The sequence below is a fragment of the Cajanus cajan genome, chromosome 9 (genome assembly GCF_000230855.2).
Source record: "Cajanus cajan strain Asha chromosome 9, NIPB_CcT2T_4, whole genome shotgun sequence".
NCBI lineage: Eukaryota > Viridiplantae > Streptophyta > Magnoliopsida > Fabales > Fabaceae > Cajanus > Cajanus cajan.
In genome coordinates, this window is record NC_138525.1 from 6958488 (window position 1) to 6982147 (window position 23660).

Genomic DNA, 23660 nt, shown 5'->3' on the forward strand with positions numbered 1-23660 from the left:
AATAAAAAAATTGATCAAAATCAATTTAAACTAGTCCACTTAATTTTTTTAAAATTTTTAAATTTTAATTTAAAATATATTTAATAAATAACATATAATAAAATTTTATAAAATAAAATAACTTATTTTTAATATTTTTTATAAATATAATTTAATTATTTATTATTATTTTATTAATATTGATTTGATTACGGTTCAATCACAATTAAACCATTGAATCAGTACTTAGACTGAGTCAATAATCGATTCAATTTTGAAGACATGAATTTTAAGTAATTTTCCTCAAGAGAGATTTTAAGAATTTTAAATTTTTTTTATCTATTTAATTTATTTTTTATCATATTTATTTTTAAATTAAATTTAAAATTTTAAAATAAGTTATCAATAAAAATTTATATCACAATATATATTATTTATCATAAATTTAAATATAATTTATTTATTTAAAATATTTTTTATATAAATATTAATTATAATATTAAAATATAATATTTATTTTTGTATACGATTTATTTTAATTATATATAATAAACATTCAATCAACTAAAATATCAGTATATTATTAAAGATAAAATATTATGAAAAAAATATTTAAAAAAACGCTTATTTTTTTAATTTAGAAAAAACGCCGTGTCAAAATACGAGACTTAAAAATATTCTGTTTTAAGATATATATTCTAATATAATTTAATATATACGGGGGTGGATTTTAAATGTTTTAAATCTACTTAATCATGTTAGCTTCTCTCACCCAACCAAAAAAAGATCCACTTAATCAATTTAAGCAATGTATTATGTATGCATATTATATTAAATAAATGAATATTAATTAATAATTTAATTTGTTAACGATGGTCCTAAACAGAACCTTGTAGCCATGTTTGGTTCCTGTATGTGTTTTATTTACTAGAAGAAAAACAGAGTGTGACTGCGTGAAAGGGTTCGTGCGTTTCTTCTTCCAAAGCCTTTCATGGATTTCGCGGCACTCTCTAACGCTACACAACTTGGGAGCCTCAACCCCTTCAGAGCCAACCTTCAAAGTTCAACGCAACACCCTCTTCCTTTTCGGTATGCTTCTTTCCCTTCTTCCTCTCTCAGAGGTTGTTCCTGCAAAGCCGTTCTCAGCACCCACACACCCACTTCTACTCACAACATGTTTGGACCCCATTCCGCTGATTTTGAGCTCTCTGCTTTGACGGCTTTGTCTCCATTGGATGGTCGTTATTGGGGCAAAGTTAAGGAATTGGCTCCTTTTTTGAGTGAATATGGTTTAATCTACTTTCGGGTTTTTGTTGAGGTACCCTTTTGCTCATTCCATTATTTTATGAGACCCTTTTGATTAAAGAACCCTTTTTTGTTTTCTGTTTTGAACGTTTCCATGTGGGTGTTGTTACTCTCTAATGTTGTATATGTGTGCTTCCTGTTAGATAAAATGGCTGCTGCAGCTGTCCCAGATTCCTGAAATTGTTGAGGTTCCCAGCTTCAGTGAAGGTGCTAAATCTTTCTTACAAGGCCTTATTGATGACTTCAGTGTTGAGGATGCCTTGGAGGTTAAAAAAATTGAGAGGGTCACTAATCATGATGTGAAAGCGGTGGAGTACTTCTTGAAACAGAAATGCCAATCCAATGCTGAAGTGGCTAAGGTTGAGATTTACTTTGTGTGTGTGTTTCTTTGTGCTGTGAGTTGTGCACTCTTTCTGTTTTGATTATGAATTTCGATGGATTCTGTTATTCTAAAACGTTTTTGCAGGTGCTTGAGTTTTTCCACTTTGCTTGCACATCTGAGGACATAAATAATCTTGCTCATGCCTTGATGCTGAAGGAAACAATGGATTCTGTCATGTTTCCTGTCATGGATAAAATAATCAAGGCTCTGTGTGACATGGCTAAAGATAATGCGCATATTTCAATGCTTTCTCGCACTCATGGACAGGTATGTTCATTTATGCATTTGTTGAAAGTTTAAGAATCGGTGTGTTATTGTGGGCTGTAAAATTGGGCTATTGCAAGTACTTTAACTTTGAAGTGTCAAACAATCGGTTTTGTAGCTTTTGAATTCCTGCTGTATGAAAAGTTTATACACTTTTGCATTTCATTAGCATTATTGTTCTTTCAATTTAATAGTTGTTAGTTCATTGTTAAATATCCTTGCAATTTTTTCTGCACAATTCACCAGCCAGCTTCGCCGACTACTTTGGGAAAGGAAATGGCGATATTTGCTGTAAGATTAAGCAGAGAAAGGAAGGATCTGTCTCAGGTTGATATATTGGGGAAATTTGCTGGTGCGGTTGGAAATTACAATGCACATGTTGTTGCATATCCAGATGTTAACTGGCCTCACATTGCAGAACAGTTTGTACAATCACTTGGATTAAGTTTTAATCCTTACGTTGCTCAGGTATGCTTTTACCCTCTTTTTTTTATTGTTTTATTGTTCTGTTCAAGATTAACACATCTTTATGCAATTTATTTCTTTTTTAAAATAACTGAATCTTGAGACGTCAGCAGCTATTTAAATTTTTTAGAGCTCTGCTATCTCTATTGGTCTGTACATATGCATTTTTTTTTTAAATTTTCGTTGGTTCTTAACTATGAAGCCCATATACGTACTATGAAATAAGCATGATTAGGAAATGATACATTTTGGATATGTTAATAAAATTTTATAGAAAAATTTATGTAGATGTAGAATATTGGTAAAGAAAGAGACATTAATTTTTTCTTATTAATTCATAACTATGATGATTATAATTTACAAAAAAGATATTTGTAATCATAACAACAAAAAATACAGTTTTTGCATATATTAAGTTAACTATATTAATAAGGGAGTTGCTACTGGACCTCAAAGATTGAGGGATTTTAATACATTTTCTAACGTGTACCAATAAAATAAATACATGTCATTTAAAGCTAATATTGGTTCTATACAATAGTTTATGACTCAAAAACATCATTACTAAATTACCGTCTAATGTTAATTGTATCACTCTCTTGTCCCTTTATACCATCATCTAGATAAAAACATAGTTTCTAAGTTTGGTTCATTAAGAGAGAACTCTTTCAATTCAAGTGTAGCACCATCATCAAGTGGATGGTGTATATCTTTACTAATGTCTCACAACCTAGTCTCTCCTTTTTTATACCCTTCATCACTCATAAACAAAAGTTGAAGGTTGAAATGCACATAAACCAAATTTTCTATCCTTTTGGATCCATTTTGTTTTTCTTCAAAGAATGAATAGAGTATGTACTCCAATTTCTTTCATAGCATGTCAAAAAACATGACTATAAAAAAGCTTAAGACAAGTTTTTTTTGGATACTTCAGATACATCTATAAAAGTATCTAATAAGTATCCAAGAATAAAAGATAAAAAAAAAAAAAAAAGATTGGATACTTTTCATATAATATCTGAAAGTATCCAAGGGGTATCGTATCTAACATGGGTATAACACTGATAGTTTTTTATTTTTGGAGTATTCGGGCTTAATGAAGATCATGCTATATTTTTGGTTAGTTCTTCCTGTATATTATGATTGTTATATCTTGAGCACTTACAAAAAGCTAAGTGGAACTATCATTTCATGATCATCTGACCATGCCAACTTATTAATGAGATGGTAACTTCGTGTATTGCTCCACTTGGTTAACAGATTGAAACTCACGACTACATGGCAAAGCTTTTCCATTCGCTCATCCAGTTCAATAATATTTTAATTGACTTTGATAGAGATGTATGGGGCTACATATCTTTGGGTTACTTTAAGCAGGTGAGTTTTCTGATATAGTAGCTGTAACCAGAGTATGGTGCTATGCTTTACAAGTGACAATAATCCTTTCCTTTTCAAAAATTTTTGTGCAGATCACTAAGGCTGGGGAGATTGGGTCGTCAACTATGCCCCACAAAGTTAATCCTATTGATTTTGAGAACAGTGAAGGTAATCTAGGTGTAGCTAATGGTGGTCTGTCTCATCTAAGCATGAAGTTACCGATTTCACGTTGGCAGGCAAGACTTATATTTTGATTTAAATGTTTTTTGTGGTTTATTTTGGTGTCTTTATTTTAAACTATGATGCCAAGAGGATTTTACTAATATATTTTCTTTACAAATACACTCTGCCACATAATATGCTGTGGAAAGAGTTACCCAAGCTATTGTAATCCATAGTGCGATTTGGCTAGCTAGCGATTCATATCATAAGATGAATTTCAAATGACTTTAAGAGTTTGTTTGGATGGCGAATTTTAATGAAGTAATTCAAGTTTTTGAAGAATTTCAAATGCGTTGGTATAAAATGCTTTGTTTTGACGGAGAACGTACAAAGAATTTAAAATTCAAACGTTTGTGAAATCCCTTAAAGATGTAGTAGAATTTCAAATTCTCTAAAAAAAAGTAAGAATTTGAAATTCTTTTTTCTCCTACTTCCGTATCCTCTCTTTCAAAGTCAACATAAAAAATATCAATAATTTTTTAATTATTGAATATTCAGAATTATTTTTAAATTATTAAATATTATCTAATAATAATATTGTGAATTATTAGTTATATAAAATTAATATTTGTAAAAATTGGCTAATATAAGTTTTATAAAATTTAATCTTAAGAATTTAATTTTATCTATGGAAGAAATTAAATTGTCCTATCTAAACTAAGAATTTAAAATTTTAAAATTTTGAATTGACTTATTCAAACAAAGTATTTAAAGAATGATGAAAATTGAAATCGAAGTAATTTAAATTCTAATAATTTCAAATTCCTTGAATTTCTAAAATTCTTCATCCAAATATACTATAAACTTACAATACATGAATGAATTGGTGTGACTTTATATCATCATTACAAATATCAAGAATCAATATTCAGTAATTCATTCTGTTTTCTTTTTTACTTTTCTTTCACCAATTCTCTCAACAAAGAAATTGAAAATTCATATAAGTTTAAATTGTTAAATGAAAATGAATTGAAGGAGCACTACTGAAAATTATCCTATTTGATTATTCCACTAATCTATTTGTCATTCACTCATTTGATGCACACATTCTACGTGGCTGTTTCATTGCTTTGTTTCCATTCTTCCAAAACCCTAAACCCTAAACCCCCAATGTAACTTATAATTTTGTTGAGACTTAAAAGTTGTTTTTATCTATTTCTAGTTTAAAATTATTACATTGAACACTATTCATTTATATGATAGATTTGAAGTTGTTTTTCATTGTCTTCGAATCTTACTATTCAATACAGATTATGATTCAAAAATTCGCTTGGCAATTCTCTATTTGAATCTTGGTATTGATAACCTTGTTGTAATCTATTTACCTTTGAGCATAATTTAGTGACAGTGATAGACTAATTGTGATTTGCTCTTGGAAATAATTTTGTTATATTCAGTTTTTTTCATTTTATGCAGAGGGACTTGACTGATTCAACTGTCTTAAGGAACATGGGTGTAGGTATAGGTCATTCTCTTCTTGCTTACAAAAGCACACTTCAAGGAATAGGCAAGCTTCAGGTATTCTGTGCATCATGGATTTATGTTGCTTTTCTCCTACTACGTGCATAATTATCTTTTTTTTTTTTAATCAGAAATATAGCATTGTTAGATGACATTTTGTTTGGTTATCTTAACTGTTATATTTGCTGTAGCATACTGTTCATCCGATCAGGATGCACATACAAAGTTCCTGTCACTGCCTATTTGCATAACTATAGTGCAAGTTTCTCAAGTTCTCTATTAAATCTAGAGAAATGACTGTAGGTTGTTGTATTTTAATTGGGCTTTCTTGTCATGTTTTAATTTAAAATTTAGGTTAATGAAGCTCGCTTGAGTGAAGACTTGAACCAGTGCTGGGAGGTGCTTGCTGAACCAATACAGACTGTAAGTATATGCTTTTGGCTTTATATGAATATTTAGTTTAATATTTTTTACTTTATATTGAATGCTTAAAATATACTTAAGTTGAGTTCTTTATAGTGATACATTATTTACTTGATGTGATTCAAGTAGAACAAAAGAAGCAATGTATTCTTTTAACTTGACTCTTTGAAGATAATATAGTTTACAGTATTCTTTTAACCTGACACTTTGAAGATAATATAGTTTACTAGTTAATGTGCTTTGGGAGAAGAAAGGCCCTCTCAATCTGTTTCTAAAACAATTAAATGTTCCCAAAACCTGTGAAAGAAATAGGATAAGGAAATCCAAAATGTTTTGCAGTTTTTTTTAAGATTAACTTAATCGATCAAAGAGCCAGCTTTAGCTTTGGTCTTGGCTTTGTTGTCATCTGTTAGGAAAGAAGGATTGCACTTCTTGATTGATTGCAAAAGAACAGAACAAAGAGCTAAGGCTCAATTTTCAAATGATAAGAGATTTGAATGAATTCCCTCTCCTTTAGTATATTTATTCATGTCACTAACTCACTCTAACTATCCTAACTAACAGCCTTCCCCACAGTCCTAACAATACCATCCCTCCTAGAAGTCAACCCTGTCCTCAAGATTGAAAGCAGTACAACTATCTTCATCCCATTTGCATCTTTTGACAAAAGACTTTCACTGGGATTGGCAGTCAACTGAAATACTGAATCCCACTGCAACCACTCATTAGTGCTCCCTTGTTTGCATTGTGTTGGGTCAAATTCACTAAATTTAGTTTTGACACCTTTAGTTGGGTTGGGTGAAAATCAGTTTCAGATCCAGTTGAATTGTATGAGGCCCACTACTGGAGTCCATGGGGGGTTTCTGACATGAGACTTTGGGTGGTCTTCAACTGGGGATTCTTCAACAACCAGCTCTACATCTCGAATGCCTCAGACAGTAATGTCCACCTCTATGGTAGATTCTATGCTTGGTGGTTCCAGCAATGGCCGTGGGCTGACTGGTTCTTCCTTCAAGAAAGCAAATCTCTTCTCCAGCTTCAAGGATTCCAGTGATCTTCCTATCATCTCAAACAACACTTCATTGTATTGTTCAGTTTCTGGTTCTTGGATCTAACGTAGATAGGACTAGGGTGGTTTCTTTTTTGTTTCCCCTATGTGAAGCCACCAAAGGAAGCTAACTCCATGTTTCTTGTCCTAGAATGAACTTCTGTATTATCATTTTTCACAACATTCCGATCCAAACTAATTGCCTCCATGATCTTCTTAACTTGCTTGGTTGTATATGTATCAACCTCCTCTTGAATGGGTTGTTGGTTTGTGGCTTTGTCCTCTGTTACAAATATTGAGGATATATTATAGATATTGTTGATACAGATATTATGGTTAGATTAGTTTCCATAATATTAGAGATTAATATCTTTATCATTTATTGTATTCTCTCTATAAATAAGATTAGTGTGTACAACAACTAACACACAATTCCTGAATCACAACATGATATCTAGAGTTTAGGTTCTTTTCTTTTAGAATATATTTTTTCTCTCTTCTTGCAAAGGCCCTTGTTGTCGTTGCCGGCGGCCGTCACTTCCGGTCGCCGCGCCGTAGACCGCCACCTCCGACCACCGCCTCCGGTCGTGCACCGCCGACCGCCGCGTCCAGTCACTGCCTCCAACCGCCTCCTCCGGTCGCCGCGCCGCCACTACTAGCCGCCACCGCCAAGGTTGTCAAACTCGAGAGTCTACACAAACTCGTGGAGCTCTGGTAGACTCGACTCGTAGACTCGACTCGTAGACTCGACTCGTAGACTCGTAAGAGTCTACCTAATATTAAAATATATTAAAAAACATGAACGCACACAATATGATATCACTATTTCAACATTCTAAGTCTAAAATAAGTCAAATAACAACAATAAAATGTCATAATACAAATCTTAACCATACATAAACAACCAAAAGTCGAAAACACATAAGTCCACAAATCAAAAACATAAAACAAGATCTAAATTAATCAATCAAAGTCCAATCCTCCAACAAATGCATGTGCATCATCATCATCTTCATTTTCTTCAAGCTCATCCTCTTCATCTGATGATAAGGGTTCTTCAATATTCACATCATCAAAGACCAAATCCTCAAGGTCATTTAAAGTTGGATTGGTTGAATCTCCAACTAGTTCAACATTTCCACCATCATCCACATTTTCATTTTCATCCCTAAGTGGTGGTTGGACATCCTCTCCATTAAAAATAGCATCTCCTTCCTCAGTTATCCACTCATCATCAGAATGAAGTTCATCAAAAGGAATAACAAGATTTCTTTTCACTTGTTTACTCTTTAGCTTCAAGTTATACATCACATAAACCAAATCATTCATCTTCCTTTGGTGCAAGCGATTTCTTCTCTTTGTATGAACCTAGAAAATAGAACACAAAAACCAAAATTTCAAGATTACCTATAAGGCTAAAACTCTAATTTCTAAACATTAAAAATTAACAACTAAAAACAAAGACATTAATTCAATTACCATTTCAAATGAACTCCAGTTACGCTCACATCCAGAAGAGCTACAAGTTAAGCTTAGCACACGGATTGCAAACTTCTTTAACTCTGGACATCCATCCCCATAGAAGTCCCACCATTCTGCAGGAAGCATAATCTTCCTACTAGCCACTGCAGTATCAAGACCAAACAACCCTCTAGCATAATGAAATTCAGCAAGTTGCGTACCAATCTTGCTCCTCTCATTCAAGTCACTCACCAACCTTGTCATACAATTGTATAACCCTTGTTTAACCTCAACATCATCATCTCTAAAATTAGGGTCATAATGGAAATGGGGATTGAGGTAATATGCAGCTGCATGTAAGGGTCTATGGAGTTGTTTATCCCACCTTTCATCAATAATATTCCATACAGGTTCATAACTATAAATATGAAATAAATGCAAGTTAGGAATATTGCCATTATCATATACTAGAAACATCAGTACATAACTATACTAATTTACTAAATAAGATCATTAAATTTCAATAGAAATATAGTTTAGAACTAAGAAAAGTTTACCTTTTCTTAACATTGCCGAAGTTGATTTTTATCTTTTCCTTGGCACAATCCATCCCATCATATATAAAACCCATGGCAGGTTTTTCATCAGAATCCACCAAGCGAAGGACAGTCATAAGAGGAACAACGGCTTTGAGACATATGATTATGTTCTTCCATAGACGACTATCTAAAGCCATGCCTTCCACCTTTCTTCCCTCCAGTGTAGAGGAAAACTTACTTGATTTCCACTCATTTGAACTAAACATACACATCAATGATGCTTTATTATCATTGAGACAAGATAGAGTTAAATAAGCAGTAGCAAATCTAGTTATACCAGGCCTAACCAAGTCCCTCCCCTTAGTGAACTTCTTCAACATGCTAATGAGCATTGTTCTAGAGTATATGTAGGTGGTAATCTTTCTTCCTTTCTTGATAGTCACTTCATGAACCTTTAGCTTCTTCTCAAAATCCTCAAAAATCAAATCAATACAGTGAGCAGCACATGGAGTCCAATACAAATTCTTCCGTGTCTGCATTAACATTTCACCTGCTGCCTTGTAATTTGCAGCATTGTCTGTCACAACTTGGACAACATTCTCTTCTCCTACATAATTGACAACATCATCCAACATTTTAAAAACTTTATCAGCTGTTTTAGAGATGTCAGATGTGTCTAATGAATATAGGAAGACTGTCCCCTTAGGACTATTGATCAAAAAGTTACAAATTGATCGCCTCTTCTTATCTGTCCATCCATCAGACATGATTGAACAACCAGTCCTCTTCCATTCCTTCTTAAACTCTTCTCCCTCACATCATGATAAGAAGGGGGTTTATAACCAATTCCATATCTCCCAATCATCTCACACATCTTTATAAACTCTACATTTTTAATGGAATTGAAGGGAATGGCACTTGTGTAAAAATACCTTGCAACTTGTTGATCAACTTGGTCCTTGTAGTCTTTTTTCATCATTTGGTTTAATGTTATTTGAACTCCAGAACCACCAACTCCTTTTCCTTTTGTCAAAGCCCTCATCTCCATCTCTTTCTCTATGTCATCTTCCTCATCAATATCAACCAATCTCTTTTTCCTCATTGATGTCTCTTTAGCCTCCGCAACAATTTTCATCATTAGAATTTTAACTTCTTCCGGTACCATTGCACATGGTTCAGAATCTTCTCTAGTACCAGCAAGGTGACGCTTAAATCTAAAAATCCCCCCACTGATAGTTTTTGTGCAATAGTTGCACTTCACCTTTTTTCCATTGCCTAGAACATCTGTCCCATGCTTCCAACCCATGTCAGTCCTATTTCCAGGGGCATTTTTCCTTCCTCTGGAAGAAGAAACTGCATTGCTTGAAGACTTTGAGCCACCACCGGTTTCAGACATCTTGCAATTATAGGAGTAACCGAGTAAGAGACTAAGTATATGAAAATTGTGAATAACACCAACAAGATGCAGCAGAGAAGTAACACTCACGAGTCACGACGCTGGAAGAGTGGAAGCTGCAATGACGGAAAGCGATTTTGGCGGCGGCAGAGATGCGGCGGAGATGCGGCGGAGGGAGACTGGCGTCCGTCCCAGCAAGATGCGGCGCCGTTCGTAGCGGCGGAGAGGAGCCCTCGTAGTGGCTGAGACGCTCGCGTTTCGTAGAGGGGCGATTAGAGTTTAGCTGCGGAGGGAGACTCGCGTCCGTCCCAGCAAGATGCGTTCCGTTCGTAGCTGCGGCGGAGATGGCTGTTTAGGGTTTAGCTGCGGAGGGAGACTCAGAAACGTGCAAATGGTGGAGCAGCTCGCGCGCGCAGGGAAGAAACATTTTTTCACTTACTGACCTAGGCAAAACGACGTCGTTTTTGGGCCATTTAGGGGTCAAAAAAAAAAAGCCACCAGACTCGTGGACTCGGGCTAGACTCGCGATTCTGACCGAGTCTACCCGAGTCTACCCAAAAACGATTCTACAAGCGAGTTAACCCGTTTTGCTCCCCTAGACTCGTAAACTCGTCCGATTCTACGAGTTGACTCGCGAGTTTGACAACCATGGCCACCGCCGCAGCTCGCCACTGCCGTTCAACTTCCATAAGCAGACTAAGCACATAGAAATAGATTGTCATTTTGTAAGAGAGAAAGCGCTCTCAGGGGAGAGATCACCACTGAATTCGTTCGCTTCAGTGACCAGTTAGCAGATGTGTTCACAAAATTGCTTAAAGGGCCTTGGGTTGATTACATTTGTAACAAGCTTGGTGTATATGCCGGCTTGAGGGGGAGTGTTACAGATATTGAGGATATATTACAGATATTGTTGATACAGATATTATGATTATTATCCTCACTATCAATTAGGGATATGATTAGATTAATTTCCATAATATTAGAGATTAATATTTTTATCATTTATTGTATTCTCTCTATAAATAAGATTGGTGTGTACAACAACTAACACACAATTCCTGAATTACAACATCCTCCAACATGCCTTCTTGTTGTATCCACTTTTCAAGCCACCGCTTGATCTCTTCTATTCCTTCAAGTTCAACCTTCTTGATTTCAGAGGGCTGCCCCTCCCCCCTTTCCTTATTTTTTCATGTTTTTCTCCTCAAGAATGATTTCTTGACTCTTCAGTAGCTTGTGCAGTCTGCTTGAACTCTGAAATGCTGGCCTAGCAAGAATGATGCTGCAACCCACAAGAATTTGCTGCCTCCTTCATAAACACCGTCAATGACCCATTTAGTTCTGGTTTGGTTTCTTGGTTCTTCACCAACAGCTGCAACTTTTGCTTATGCTTAAATAATCAGTCCTCTCTTTCAAGAACACTAGATGTCTCCATTTCTTCCCCTCATCAACAGATCTGGCAGTTTCTTCTCCCAAAAATTTGGATTCATTAGATCAGTCCAATTTGTTAGGAATTCAGAAGATAAAATAAAGAAAAGAAATGAAAGATGTTATTTCTTGATTGATCACAAAAGAACTCTCTTCCAAGGGTTTCCCCTTCACAAAGAACTAATACTCAATTTACAAATGATAACAATTCTGAATGAATTCCCTCCCCTTCAATGCTATATATTTATGTCACTAATTCACTCTAACTAACTTATATTCTAACTATACTAACAAACTCCCCCTTCCCCCCCAGCCCTAACATCGTCATTTTCTTATAGAAGATTATTTCTGAAGTTAGCTTTTGAAGCATGCAAACGATCTGAAGCCTCTATTCTGGTTCAATAGTATTTACATAATCATGTTTGAATCTGGAGTCAATATTTTTTCTTGTTTTGAGTGTGGAAAGTCTGTTATCAGTATTATATCCATAAGGATGCTGAGTTAGTTATAAACGGGAGTCTGTTGTTTTAGGTTCAGTTAAGCGGAGGGCATACATTCTTATTCAGTAGAAGCATTATTCTTAAAGAAAAGAAAGAGGGGATTAAGAAAAAGGAAATGAGGGGCAGGGTGAATGTTAAGAATAATTTATAACACAGCAGTAGGACAATACTTGCTCAACTTATTTAATTGCTTCTCCCTTATGGTTTTAGGTTTTTATTATATACTTCTGAAATTCCAAATGTTAACTGTAGAAAGTTGGGCATTGTTGAGTCGATGATTATATTGCTTGCCCCATGTTGAAACTCTTTTCTGTCTGAAAATTTTTGAATTTGTAAAGTTACTGACGTTTATGAATGAAATGTCTACATTTGTGTGCTGAATTCATTTGTATTTCTTTTGATGTTGCTTGTTGTCATCCCCTTAAACTTCTGCTATAATCATTTGCAAATTCTATTCAGGTTATGCGACGATATGGAGTTCCCGAGCCTTATGAGAAGTTAAAAGAACTAACCAGAGGGAGAACAGTTAACAAAGAGAGCATTAGAGACTTCATTGAAGGCTTAGATATTCCAGAAGAAGCAAAGATGAATCTGTTGAAGTTAACACCTGATACTTATGTCGGAGCAGCTGTTGAATTGGCCAGAACAGTGGACAATGCCGTGAATATTGTGAATGGAATGAATGTCTAGACAACAAGTGCTTGAAACAGTTTTCTCGAGATTGTTAATGAGACTATTGTCAAGCCAATTTTGCATCCTCACCATCATTTGACCAAAATGGTCGTTAGTTGATATATGAACTTTTAAATAAGATGTTCCATTTGGGAAAAAAGAAAAAGGACATGATAATCCCTGATTACAAACAACGATTTTGATATAGAATGGTGTCAAGGATTTTGTAACATAGAAAAACTGTACCGTACGAATTTGAAGTGCCAGACCTGAACAATAAAATAGGTCTGATGAAGCATAAAGTACGCGTCAAATTTAAACCTTTAATTCAGTTTTGCCCCATATCTTTCTGTGTTATCACGCAATGGATTCCAAATTAACAATTTTCGAAATCACTTTTGCAAATATCTCAAGTATTTTACATGCATTTGAAAAAACCAACCCTAGTACCCTAGTGCTATGAACGTTCTTCAACACATTCCTTCCAACATATACTCTTTTATAATTTAAAATTTATTGAAAATTATAAAATCAAAATAGATATTTATAAAATAAGACATTAGACTTGAAAAGCTTTGTAATTTCTAATAAATTTTAATTAATAAGAGAGTGTGTATTCAAAAAGAGTATGTGAATGTGTCTTTAGCATTTCTCAATTTTATATAAATAATGGTGAAATTTGTTCTAGATTTTCATTTTTCTTGATAAAGTAAGAAAAGGTACATGTGACTAAATCTGATCCAAATGTGTGCATTTTTCTGCATCTTGCAATATTCCACTAATATTTGGTTAAAAAATGTTTCGCATGTTTTCCGATTTCTTTTTATAATTTTAATTTATTGGATGTTATTATATATTAGTTTCATCCAATATATTACGTGATTTTATCGAATATTATAAAGAAGAGACACTTGTTAATATTTTAATGGGATTGATAACTAATGTGAATAGATAAAAGTGGAACATTAATTGATAATTTTAATGCGTGAAAAAAAAAATAGTAGTAAGCATCGTCTGACAGGTAGCAACGTTTATGATTGCTCCAAGTGACTATTTTGTTTTGTGCATTATTTATATTTACATGGGATTCGAATCTAGAATCTTGCCACTACTACCTTTACCCCACTCAAAACCAAACGTGCCTCATCACTCTCTGGCATGCCTAATTCTTTGAACAGAGCTCGTGGGAATAGCGATATATTGAATGTAACCTGTGACACTGTGACAGTGACACACATTAACAAGACCAAAGATTTTTGGCTGTCCAAACATCTTATAGGTAATTATCTAATGTTATAAACCAATATTTTCGTACTTTTTATTTATCGTGCTTGGTTGTTATCATTTTTAAAGATTAAATTAATGAGTACGTTTTTGTTACGTTATTGTAGCTAGACAAAATTAATGACTCCAGTTGGGTATACTTATCTTCTGGAAAATGATAAATAGTAGGAAAACAAACTTGACGAAACAATATGAAGTGGGTTGTTACAATTTGATTGGCTATTGACCTTGTATGATTATATAAACACGTAATTGATCAAACAACCAATTCGTAGCTTTTTTTATCCCTAACAAAGGAAAAAGGAAAGGTTAGTATGATTAAAGTGACTTCACTGCTGTTTACTTGAAATTATGTTGGAACAATATTTTTTTACTGGTATTTGAAAGTAAAAATTGTTGGTCATAAATACGCAACAATAATGCATCTTATAACTATTAGGGAAGAGTCTTAGAGTCATGTCTCATTCTTTTGCGAAAGAGAATTTCTTTATTCATTAAAGAATACAACTTTTCAAACATTTTGGAAATCTCTCACAAGTTACAGGATTTTATTTTTGAAGCCAAACAGGGATATAACAAACAGAAACAGCATTGTTTGGGTCAGTCTTTACTCTTTTCCTTTTCACCTTTGTTTTGAACTAATTTGAGTGGTTTGCTGTGTGCTGTGTGCTAATGAGCCAAAGTGGTTAGGAACTTATGGAACACCCCAGATCGTGTGCCAGTTGAGTGTTTTATCTACACAGTTCTGTAATGTTTAGGCTCATTTATATTTTGTAATAGGACCAGGTGATTCAGTGGTGGCTCAATTTCTGATGGAAAAAGAAAAGGGAATTGTTGAACAGTTATTTGGGCCGATGAGTGTGTCTCTTCATATCTTTCTGTCGAAATGTTTCATTGTCATAAAACTGGGGAAGGGCTAGAAAGAAAGAAAGATAAAAGAAAAGGTGTTCACTGTATTTGCTTTTAAGTTCCAATTTTGTCAAAAGTAGAATGCACAGCAATCAAATCGCATGAGTTTTGCTCCTTTGTCACTAGTTGAAACTAATATATGATTTACGAGTGATGAGCAAATTTCTCTAAAATTTCAGGATAGCCCTTTGATTTCTGGTTCTGGAAGCAAGCTGTTGGTGTTGCTTTAATTGGATTTTTGTATAGAGATTAGATACAGCTTGAAGTTATGTCTGCTTATGGCCATCAAATGGAGCAGATGTATTCAGCACAGAGTCTCTCAGGTGGTTCTGGTATGTAATGCCAGCTTTGTCACTCTTGGACTCTAAATGAATAAGAAATACTATCATGTATACTAGATCCTGCCCATGAATCTATTTAATGTATTGGAAACCTAAAAAGTATTCAATACTTCTTCATCTAGTAAAAGGTTTTGCACAAGGATATTGTAGGAGAATTTAGAATTACTCTATTTTAATGAGATAATACAGCGCTTGTTCTCTGCTATCTTATCTTTCAGCTGAAATTATTATTTTAGCATAATTTGGATGACTATTTATCCTGTTTCTTTCCTGGTTACAGAGTTGAGGAGGAGCAGTTTTGCGCTGGAATCAGGATTCTACATCACATCCTTTGCTGCAACCATCTTTGTTGCTGCATTAGCTGCTCTTGGGCTTTTATTAATTACTTTATTGATTTCACTGGCAATGATGCTGCAATCTTGTCAAAGTAGCCATGCTGGAGTTATTGAGGTTCAGAATATACATGATGAGTACAGTTATTGCAAGGTTTATTCTCTTCATGCTAAGCTCAATAACTTGGAAGGGCATAATTTTCCTAACCACTGCAAGGACCTGGCCATACAGTATATCAAGGGAGGTCAATATGCTAGAGACTTGGATTCAACCAAGTCTGTGATTGAGGATTACTTCAACAGTGTTAGACCATCAGATGATGGTCTTGATGTGGTGTTGTTAGACATAGATGACATCTTTTCACCAAATCCTCATTCTTCCAATTTGTTTCAAAGGTAATCTTATCACCATCCATCTTATTCCCGGAGTGTTTTTTTGAGGACATAATTTCCCTGAATGAGGAAGAATCTTATATCTATTGGTTCAGTTTTGGGTATCTGTAAAATATATATATATATATATATATATATATATATACACTTTTTTTGACATAACATAATACATTCCCCCACGTTGACGAAATATTTTAGTAGGGAAATTCTTCAAGTGATAAGTAATCTCAATCTTGATGATCTTTGTCATTTATTGTGTTAGTAAATCCTCTTGCCATTTATGTTCCCCAATTATAGATAGTATAAATATGGATAATGTTCAGATCATGGAGAAGATTTTTGTATAAATGACTTGTCTCTACTACTTCCATCAGTTTATCGAATCATATTTTGTGCTAATGTATACAATCTCCGGTGGCTGTTGTTATGTGTCTTTAAAGTAGGTTAGCAAACTTGATGCAGATCTGCATATATTTTTAGTGGTAACTTGACATGGTTTTCTTTTGGTGTGGGTTTTCTGATAACAGCAGCAATAACAATTGTGTCCTAGAGGCAAAGAAGTTAAAGCGCATGCTTCTTTTAAGAATATACACGAACCTTCAAGCTGGTGGATGGTCTATAATTTTGTTATCAAGAGAGCATGGAACACACCAAAATGTCACCATCAACCGTCTTGTCTCTGCTGGATTTAGAAATTGGTCTTCCTTGGTGATGAGGTACGGTGATTATCTCCCTTTAACATAGCCTGAAGAATGATTAAGGGAAGATCTCAAATTTTGTTTGTTTAGACTTTATGATAGATATATAAACCTCACTTTGAAAGAATCTAGCCGTCTCCCACTTTTATGTCTTATGATTTCTCAAATTGATTTCAGTGCTTAACATAGGCATCTTTTGGTTTGGTTGAGGGTGAAAAATAGAAAGGAGTGAATGGAAATAAGTTAAGAGGTTTGGTTGATAAGAAATAAGGAGGTGAGAAATTAAAAGGTGGTGGATCCCACTTCCTTTTTATATATATTTTATTTCTCACATATTTCTCTTCAACTAAACAATTAAATTTTTTCTCTATTTCTTATTTTCCCTCACCTATTTTTTTCTTATTTATTTCTCTCCACTCTAATTCTCACCAATTTCTTTTCTCTTTACCACTCTTACACCAAGATGTGGATGTTCCATTTTATATAACCATGTTTAAAATTGGTTGTCTTATACTAAGATTTACAAAGAATCCCTTTCCCCACCAAAACAACATTAGGCAAAAAAGACTAGGCTTTAGCTATACTAACAACATACGTAAGAGCTGCCATCTTATGATTTGTGCTTTTGCAGTTTAGAAGATGAAGATTCCACTAAAGGGAATGAGAATTTTTCTAGGCAAAGGAATGTGATACAGACGAAGGGCTACCGCCTAAAAAGTATGATCAGCAGTCAAATGGATGCTTTGGCAGTTGTAGATAGAGAAATAAGATTTTTTTGGCTTCCGGACCCTATATTTGACGTGTTTGAGCAAGCAAAGGAGAACATAGGTGCTGGATATTAATTTCATTATACACCACAGGATAATTGATTTTTTTTTGTTCAACTAGTTGCATCTTGCATTGTTCATATTAGGGGGATGTGTAATTACATATCATTGTCTGCCAAGGACCAGTGGTAAATAGAATTTTACTAATCAAACATTGCATTATATGGTTTAGTTAATATCTTCCTCGCTGGGCCATACAAATTACAAAGAATTTGACTCTCAGGACAAGCACATGCGGGCACGTTAGTTTTATTCTTTTCTTGGATCTTGTCCACACCTCCTTTAATCTTGGAGGGGCTTATACCAATTCACCCCCTTCGACAAGGATTGCTTTTTAAATAAAAATCGTAAATATTAATGATTTTTTTTTTTTGAATTTGAACAGTACTGTTAAGACACTGGTTTTATTGAAATAGGATTAAGATTTTAAAAAACTGAATGTAAAAAAGGTTGCCAGGGACATAAAGATGCTTAATTACTACTAACTTTGGAATGGTAATAATATTTAGGGAAACAGCAAGCAAAGTGTTAAAACCTGACGCAGTTAAAACAAGCGTGAAGTGGATGCGTCCTAACCGCTTCAGAGACAGATCATGGGCAACTTTGTGTTGGGTCAAAAAAAAAGAGGCCCATTTTATTATTTATGGACCCACATACGGCCCAAAATCCTTAATTGGACCAGGGCAAAAATATCACTTTTCCGCTGCATTGGATTTATTATGGCTTGCTCTTGTCTCACTAAAATAATTATCTGATTTCATTTTGCGAGTGGTAACTGCTGCGCCACACAAAACATTGAATCAAGTTTAAGTTTGAGAGATAAATTATGGTGAAATAAATAGAATTGCATTGATTCGAGGATAAGTATAGTTAGAGTTAAAATATGAATTAAAATGAGTTAAATTGTAATATAATATGGAAGAGAGAAAAGAAAAGGTAGGGTGTTGATATTGAAACATGGAGATGTGGTTATGGTTACAGAGAGTAGCAAAAGAAAAAGGAGAAAGAAAAGAAAAGGAAATCAAAGTAACAGAAGGAAAAGCGAGAAAGCGAAGAGGAGGGAGAGGTTGAGAGGCGAAAGAGAGGAAGAGGAAGAGGAGAAGTCGAGATGGTACTTGGAAGTTCCATTAGAAAAGAGAAGCCCCCAACTCCTCCCACTCCCACTCCCACTCCCCTCGTCCCTATCAAACATCTCATAAACGAAAACCTCGCGCACGCCCTCTCTCAGCAGCGGCGTCCCCATCCCCGACTTAAGGTGCTTCACCAGCCCCCGCATGTAAATCTCCGCGTACCCCAAGTTCGCGTCCAACTCACCGGCGGCGCCGCTCGCGCTCGGCCACCCGGTCTCGGTGACCACCACGGGCACAGTCTCGTAGCCGGCGACGGCGAGCGCGGAGACGACAGCATCGACCATGACGTCGAACAAGTTGCGGTACCTAACGCCGGTGGTGAAGTCGTCGCGGAAGTTGAAGGGATGGTCCTGAAAGAGCGCGATGCCGAGAGGGATCTCGGGGCGGAGGCGGTAGAGGTTGTAGGGGTAGAGGTTGATGAAGAAGGAGGAGTTGGTGTCGTGCAAGAATTGGAGGAGAGGGCCGAAGAGAGTGGCGCCGGGGGGTTCTTGGAACTGCGCGGAGGAGGGGGGGAAGGGGGAGGATATCGCCGTGACGAAGGAGAAGGACGTGGAGACCGTTATTTTGCGGATCCCGAGGTCGCGGAGGGAGACGTGGACGTTGGCGATTGCCGGGAGGAGGTCGTCGATGGACCGCGGGTAGACGTCGGGGAAGGCGTTCCCCACGGAGATGCTGGTGATGTTCACGCGCGGGTAGAACGGCACCACGTTCGTGTACAGCCACGACACTGCCGTCGACCGGTTCTGTGCTATCGGCGTTACCATGTAGTTTGGGATTGTCAGGAAGAGGGACGTGTTCGTGTACAGGAGGCTTCGGGTGATCGACGGGTCTGACTCTTCCAGCCGCAGGGATTCCGTCTTCAGCCGCCGGAGGCCGCCGCCGATGCGCTCCGCCGACGGAGCAGACCGCCTCGGGGCGGAGTACGTGACGCCGATGCTCGGGACTGGGAGTGTTGACGGGAGGAGGGAGATGAAGAAGAGGAGGAACAAGAGAGACATGGTGATGGTTTTGGTGTTGTTAGAGAAAGTTAGTTACGGAACCCTTTCAAATTTCGGAATATGGCGGGAATCATATCTTTCCCATCTATGGTTAACTTAACTTACTCATGATCTAATACTTTTATTTACGCATTACTTTTTTATTTTATTATTTTCTAATATATAAAATAATATAAAATAATTGACATTTTTAATAAAAACACCTTAAAAACTTTTCTTCCAATTAAACAAGCATGACATCTCAATCCATCCGCGATCACAGGGCTCTTCTTTCATTTCTTTTTCATCTCAGATGTAGTTATTTTATTTCCATAGTTATGATATAGCAAAGGTTTTATGAGATTTCATTTAGCAATTTTTTTTATTTAGTAGAAATAAGACTATTGTTAAGTACGTAAAAGTGAAACATTCATATTATAAACACAATTATTATATAAAATATAGAATTATTTTTTTATTTCACTTTTATTTCCTTGCCATCCACTAATAACAGGTTGAATATAAAGTGTATGATAAATTATCATGTGGTTGAAGATTACGTGATTTTTATTTTTGGTGTAAAAAAAAAGGTTACGTTATTTTGATTAATTTTGTATAACAAATATTCTCTCATCTCTAAGACTATTAATATTTTAGTATTTTTATTCCAGCGCGGAAAATTTAAAAATTTCAAGTCTCATTAATTGTTATTTTTATATATATCCTTATTAGATAATAATCATTCTTTACATCGTAATTATTTCTATAATAAATATCAAATGAGAATATTTTAGACTAAAATATATTAATTTATGTATAGTATTAATATTTTTAAAATATATATTAACCCTTAATTATCAATAATTTTAAGATTTAATAGTCATACAACTTTCAAGACCAATTAAAAATTATTATTAATATAATTATTATAAAAGTCAACATAATGATTTATGGTTTAATAACCGAGGAAAACTACATCACTTATTCTCTGATAATCTTATAAAAAGTAATAATTAATTATTTTTTATAAATTAAAAATTCACGTTAAGACCACATAACCTGGACCACGTTGTAATTTTTCCTGATAATGACTGGAGTTGTTGCTGATGGTCCCATGCACTTAATTGGTCTTGGGAGGAGAAAAGAACTGACAATGGAGCCAGCAAAAGATATCTATATCCAATCTCCCAAATAGTAATTTATTGGTTAATAATATGTTACTTGGCAATGCTCATTTCTCGTCATTTCATTTGTTACTATCAACCAATTTAATACATTCATATCCTTGCACCTGAGTTCTTAGTCCTGAATGTCCTTGCCTTGTCTGTCTTTCTGTCTCTCTTCACAACCTCACCGATCTGCCATTTCTCACTTTTCTATCAACAAGGTACTTAACAATTTGACACCATCTGTTGAAGTATCTCTGCAGCTAAACTCACCAATAAAAGTGTATTGTTCCCAAAATTTTGTCAACTGGGTCGTTTTTGATTCGTAGTTATTGCAGCTGTAGGTATTGTAAAGGCAAATCTAAGAAGCTACATTGCGTTTAGGCATTTAGAATTGGTGGTGGTAGGTTTGGTGCACTTAGATCTAAAAGCCAGAGAAATGTCTTTTATTGGTACCCAACAAAAGTGCAAGGCTTGTGACAAAACGGTTTATCCCGTTGATCAGTTATCTGCTGATGGCACTGCTTACCACAAAGCATGCTTCAAGTGCTCTCACTGCAAAGGAACCTTAAAGGTAGTTTTAGTTTCTTTCATTTCATTTGTTTGCTTTTGTCTTTTAAGCTGCATTGTTGGTTTAATTTAATGCCTTGTCAACATTTTTCTTCATGCTCAAAATTTTGTTCTTGGCTGAAAAATATATAAAACCCCACAAGAACAGATTGATATTTAGAGAACGGATAAAGGTTACTCGTTTTGCTGTAATGACATAATCATTTCTTATGATATTGAGCAGATTTTGGGTTGATTTTGTAGTATTTTTTGTTCTTCACATTTAACACTCATTGTTCTTGGTGATTTTCCTGTTTCAGCTCAGCAACTATTCCTCCATGGAAGGTGTTCTTTACTGTAAGCCTCATTATGAGCAACTCTTCAAGGAGACAGGCTCTTTCAAGAAGAACTTTGTGTCACGTATGTCTTCTTTTTCTTCTTCCAGGATAGAGCTGTGTTGTGATTTCTGAATCAGATAATCGTTTAATTGATGGTAATTTCAATTTGAACAGTTGCTAAGCAAACTGACAAAACAAGTCCTGAGCTGGTAAGAATCTTGAATTTGTCTTTTTGAAATTTAGTTAGGAATGGGAATTTATAAATGGGTCTATGGCATTTGGTGTTTCTGCTTACTGTTGGCGTCTTTTGGTTATTCTAGACAAAGACCCCTACTAAAGCTGCTAGCATGTTTTCTGGGACGCAAGAAAAGTGTGCTACATGTGGCAAAACTGCTTATCCCTTGGAGAAGGTAGGATTCAGAAATCTCATAAACAAAATATTTGATGATATTCATTGTAGGGGTCATATAAACACCTCAGTTACTTATTGGTTATATGAGTAAGTGTTCATTGTTCATTGTTCAGGGCCTAATAACAGAGAGCATGAAGGTTGATGCAAAAAATTTGTTTTCTTCTATGGAAATAACTTATTAAGTTTTGGGCAAAAAACCAGCTTGAAAACACGTATTAGTTTGCAATTTTCTTCGTATGATTTCAAGCTATATGATCAAGATCAAGTATAGAAAGATCAAAATCCGTTGTCAATATGTGGCCCAGAAGTAGAATTTGATACGGCTTCCTTGTTTCACTGGGAGAGTTTGTGTTTATATTTTATTTCTATCTTTAGACGATGGTGAAGAGTATATTGCGATTTAAATCATAATCTTCACAAGACAACAGAAGTTGCATTTGGCATATATTTCCTAATTAGTCATTTGCTGCATGTCTGCATGGTTAACCTGAATTGGAAGATTTAAATTTTCTGCTTGTCATGTATGAGTTTGTCTCTCACAGGTAACAGTGGAAGGTCAGGCCTATCACAAATCTTGTTTCAAATGTTCTCATGGTGGCTGTCCCATAACGCCATCGAACTATGCAGCCCTTGAAGGCGTTTTGTATTGCAAGCACCATTTCTCCCAGCTTTTTAAGGAGAAAGGGAGCTAATAATCATCTTATTAAGTCTGCATCAATCAAACGGGCAGCAAACTCTGTTCCACAATCTTGAATCTTGGTGGTGTCTTTTGCTTTTTTCTATCATCTGTGGAGCAAGTGTTTGTGTGTTCTCATTTTGATTCTACCTACCATTGCATGTTCTCTTCTTATTTACTTCATAAGTGCGTGGCGTTGCGGGTGTGCAATTTATGGTGTGTGATGTATTTGTCCAATGCAAATTCAGTAATAACAGTGTGATTTGCAAGATGTCGTATCTGAAGATCATGTACCCTCTATTTTGAATCCACTGAAACGTGGTGTCTAATTTAACACCAAATTGTAAAAAAAAAAACAGCAAAAAAATTATTATGAAATACTGGTTGAGCAGGATATAGGGGATTTCTGTTTTTAACAATTTGGGCTTTAGTGACCTGCTCAGTGTCTACTTACTTTACATTACGGTAGAATGATGATTGAGATGTGTTTAAATTAATTTTAATAATAGATTTTGCATTAAAGCGTATATAGTATGCGAAATTAAGGTTAAATGCTAACCAAACAATCACTAGATAATTATGGTGAATTGGTGATGGAGGTGGGGACTGGCTGACTGGGGTTCATGATGTCAAAGAAACAAACAACTATTGTAAAGTTAAGAAATTACGATAAAAGAAAATTATAATTTTGAAGGTTTGGTTTTTC

General features: G+C 35.1%; 4 protein-coding genes and 1 pseudogene across 12 annotated transcripts; 3 read left to right on the forward strand and 2 right to left on the reverse strand.

The window, feature by feature from the left end:
- Positions 1 to 877: 877 nt before the first annotated feature.
- LOC109813898 (uncharacterized) lies at positions 878 to 13249 on the forward strand. Its single transcript, XM_020378187.3, has 9 exons — positions 878 to 1297; positions 1428 to 1643; positions 1751 to 1933; positions 2177 to 2398; positions 3656 to 3772; positions 3865 to 4008; positions 5411 to 5512; positions 5810 to 5878; positions 12710 to 13249. The coding sequence occupies exons 1-9, from the start codon at positions 971 to 973 to the stop codon at positions 12938 to 12940; spliced, it is 1611 nt and encodes a 536-aa protein (XP_020233776.2). The 5' UTR covers positions 878 to 970; the 3' UTR covers positions 12941 to 13249.
- On the reverse strand, positions 7728 to 9729 carry LOC109789440 (uncharacterized). The gene is made up of 3 exons (XM_020348395.3): positions 8945 to 9729; positions 8406 to 8805; positions 7728 to 8294 (listed from the first exon to the last, which is right to left on the reverse strand). Exons 1-3 carry the CDS (start codon positions 9691 to 9693, stop codon positions 7890 to 7892), a joined length of 1554 nt encoding a protein of 517 aa, XP_020203984.3. The 5' UTR covers positions 9694 to 9729; the 3' UTR covers positions 7728 to 7889.
- An 812-nt stretch (positions 13250 to 14061) lies between the features above and the next one.
- Positions 14062 to 17877, forward strand: LOC109813894 (uncharacterized protein At2g39920). Of its 8 annotated transcripts, none has more exons than XM_083063868.1 (5): positions 14062 to 14201; positions 15295 to 15447; positions 15737 to 16184; positions 16709 to 16897; positions 17511 to 17877. In XM_083063868.1, exons 2-5 carry the CDS (start codon positions 15384 to 15386, stop codon positions 17719 to 17721), a joined length of 912 nt encoding a protein of 303 aa, XP_082919994.1. In that variant the 5' UTR covers positions 14062 to 14201; positions 15295 to 15383; the 3' UTR covers positions 17722 to 17877. The 8 variants fall into 8 exon arrangements, with proteins under 8 accessions (XP_082919994.1, XP_020233770.2, XP_020233768.2 ...); XM_020378181.3 differs by lacking the exon at positions 14062 to 14201 and adding an exon at positions 14494 to 14514; XM_020378179.3 differs by lacking the exon at positions 14062 to 14201 and adding an exon at positions 14621 to 14805 and having other exon boundaries at positions 14987 to 15447.
- A 751-nt stretch (positions 17878 to 18628) lies between these two features.
- LOC109813895 (Glycosyl hydrolase superfamily protein) lies at positions 18629 to 19911 on the reverse strand. The gene has a single exon (XM_083063867.1). The coding sequence runs from the start codon at positions 19832 to 19834 to the stop codon at positions 18728 to 18730; it is 1107 nt and encodes a 368-aa protein (XP_082919993.1). The 5' UTR covers positions 19835 to 19911; the 3' UTR covers positions 18629 to 18727.
- A 1049-nt stretch (positions 19912 to 20960) lies between these two features.
- On the forward strand, positions 20961 to 23225 carry LOC109813874 (LIM domain-containing protein WLIM2b-like; annotated as a pseudogene). Its single transcript, XR_014429618.1, has 6 exons — positions 20961 to 21200; positions 21318 to 21553; positions 21849 to 21948; positions 22041 to 22075; positions 22187 to 22276; positions 22821 to 23225. The product of XR_014429618.1 is annotated as an LIM domain-containing protein WLIM2b-like (transcript).
- The last annotated feature ends 435 nt before the right edge of the window (positions 23226 to 23660 follow it).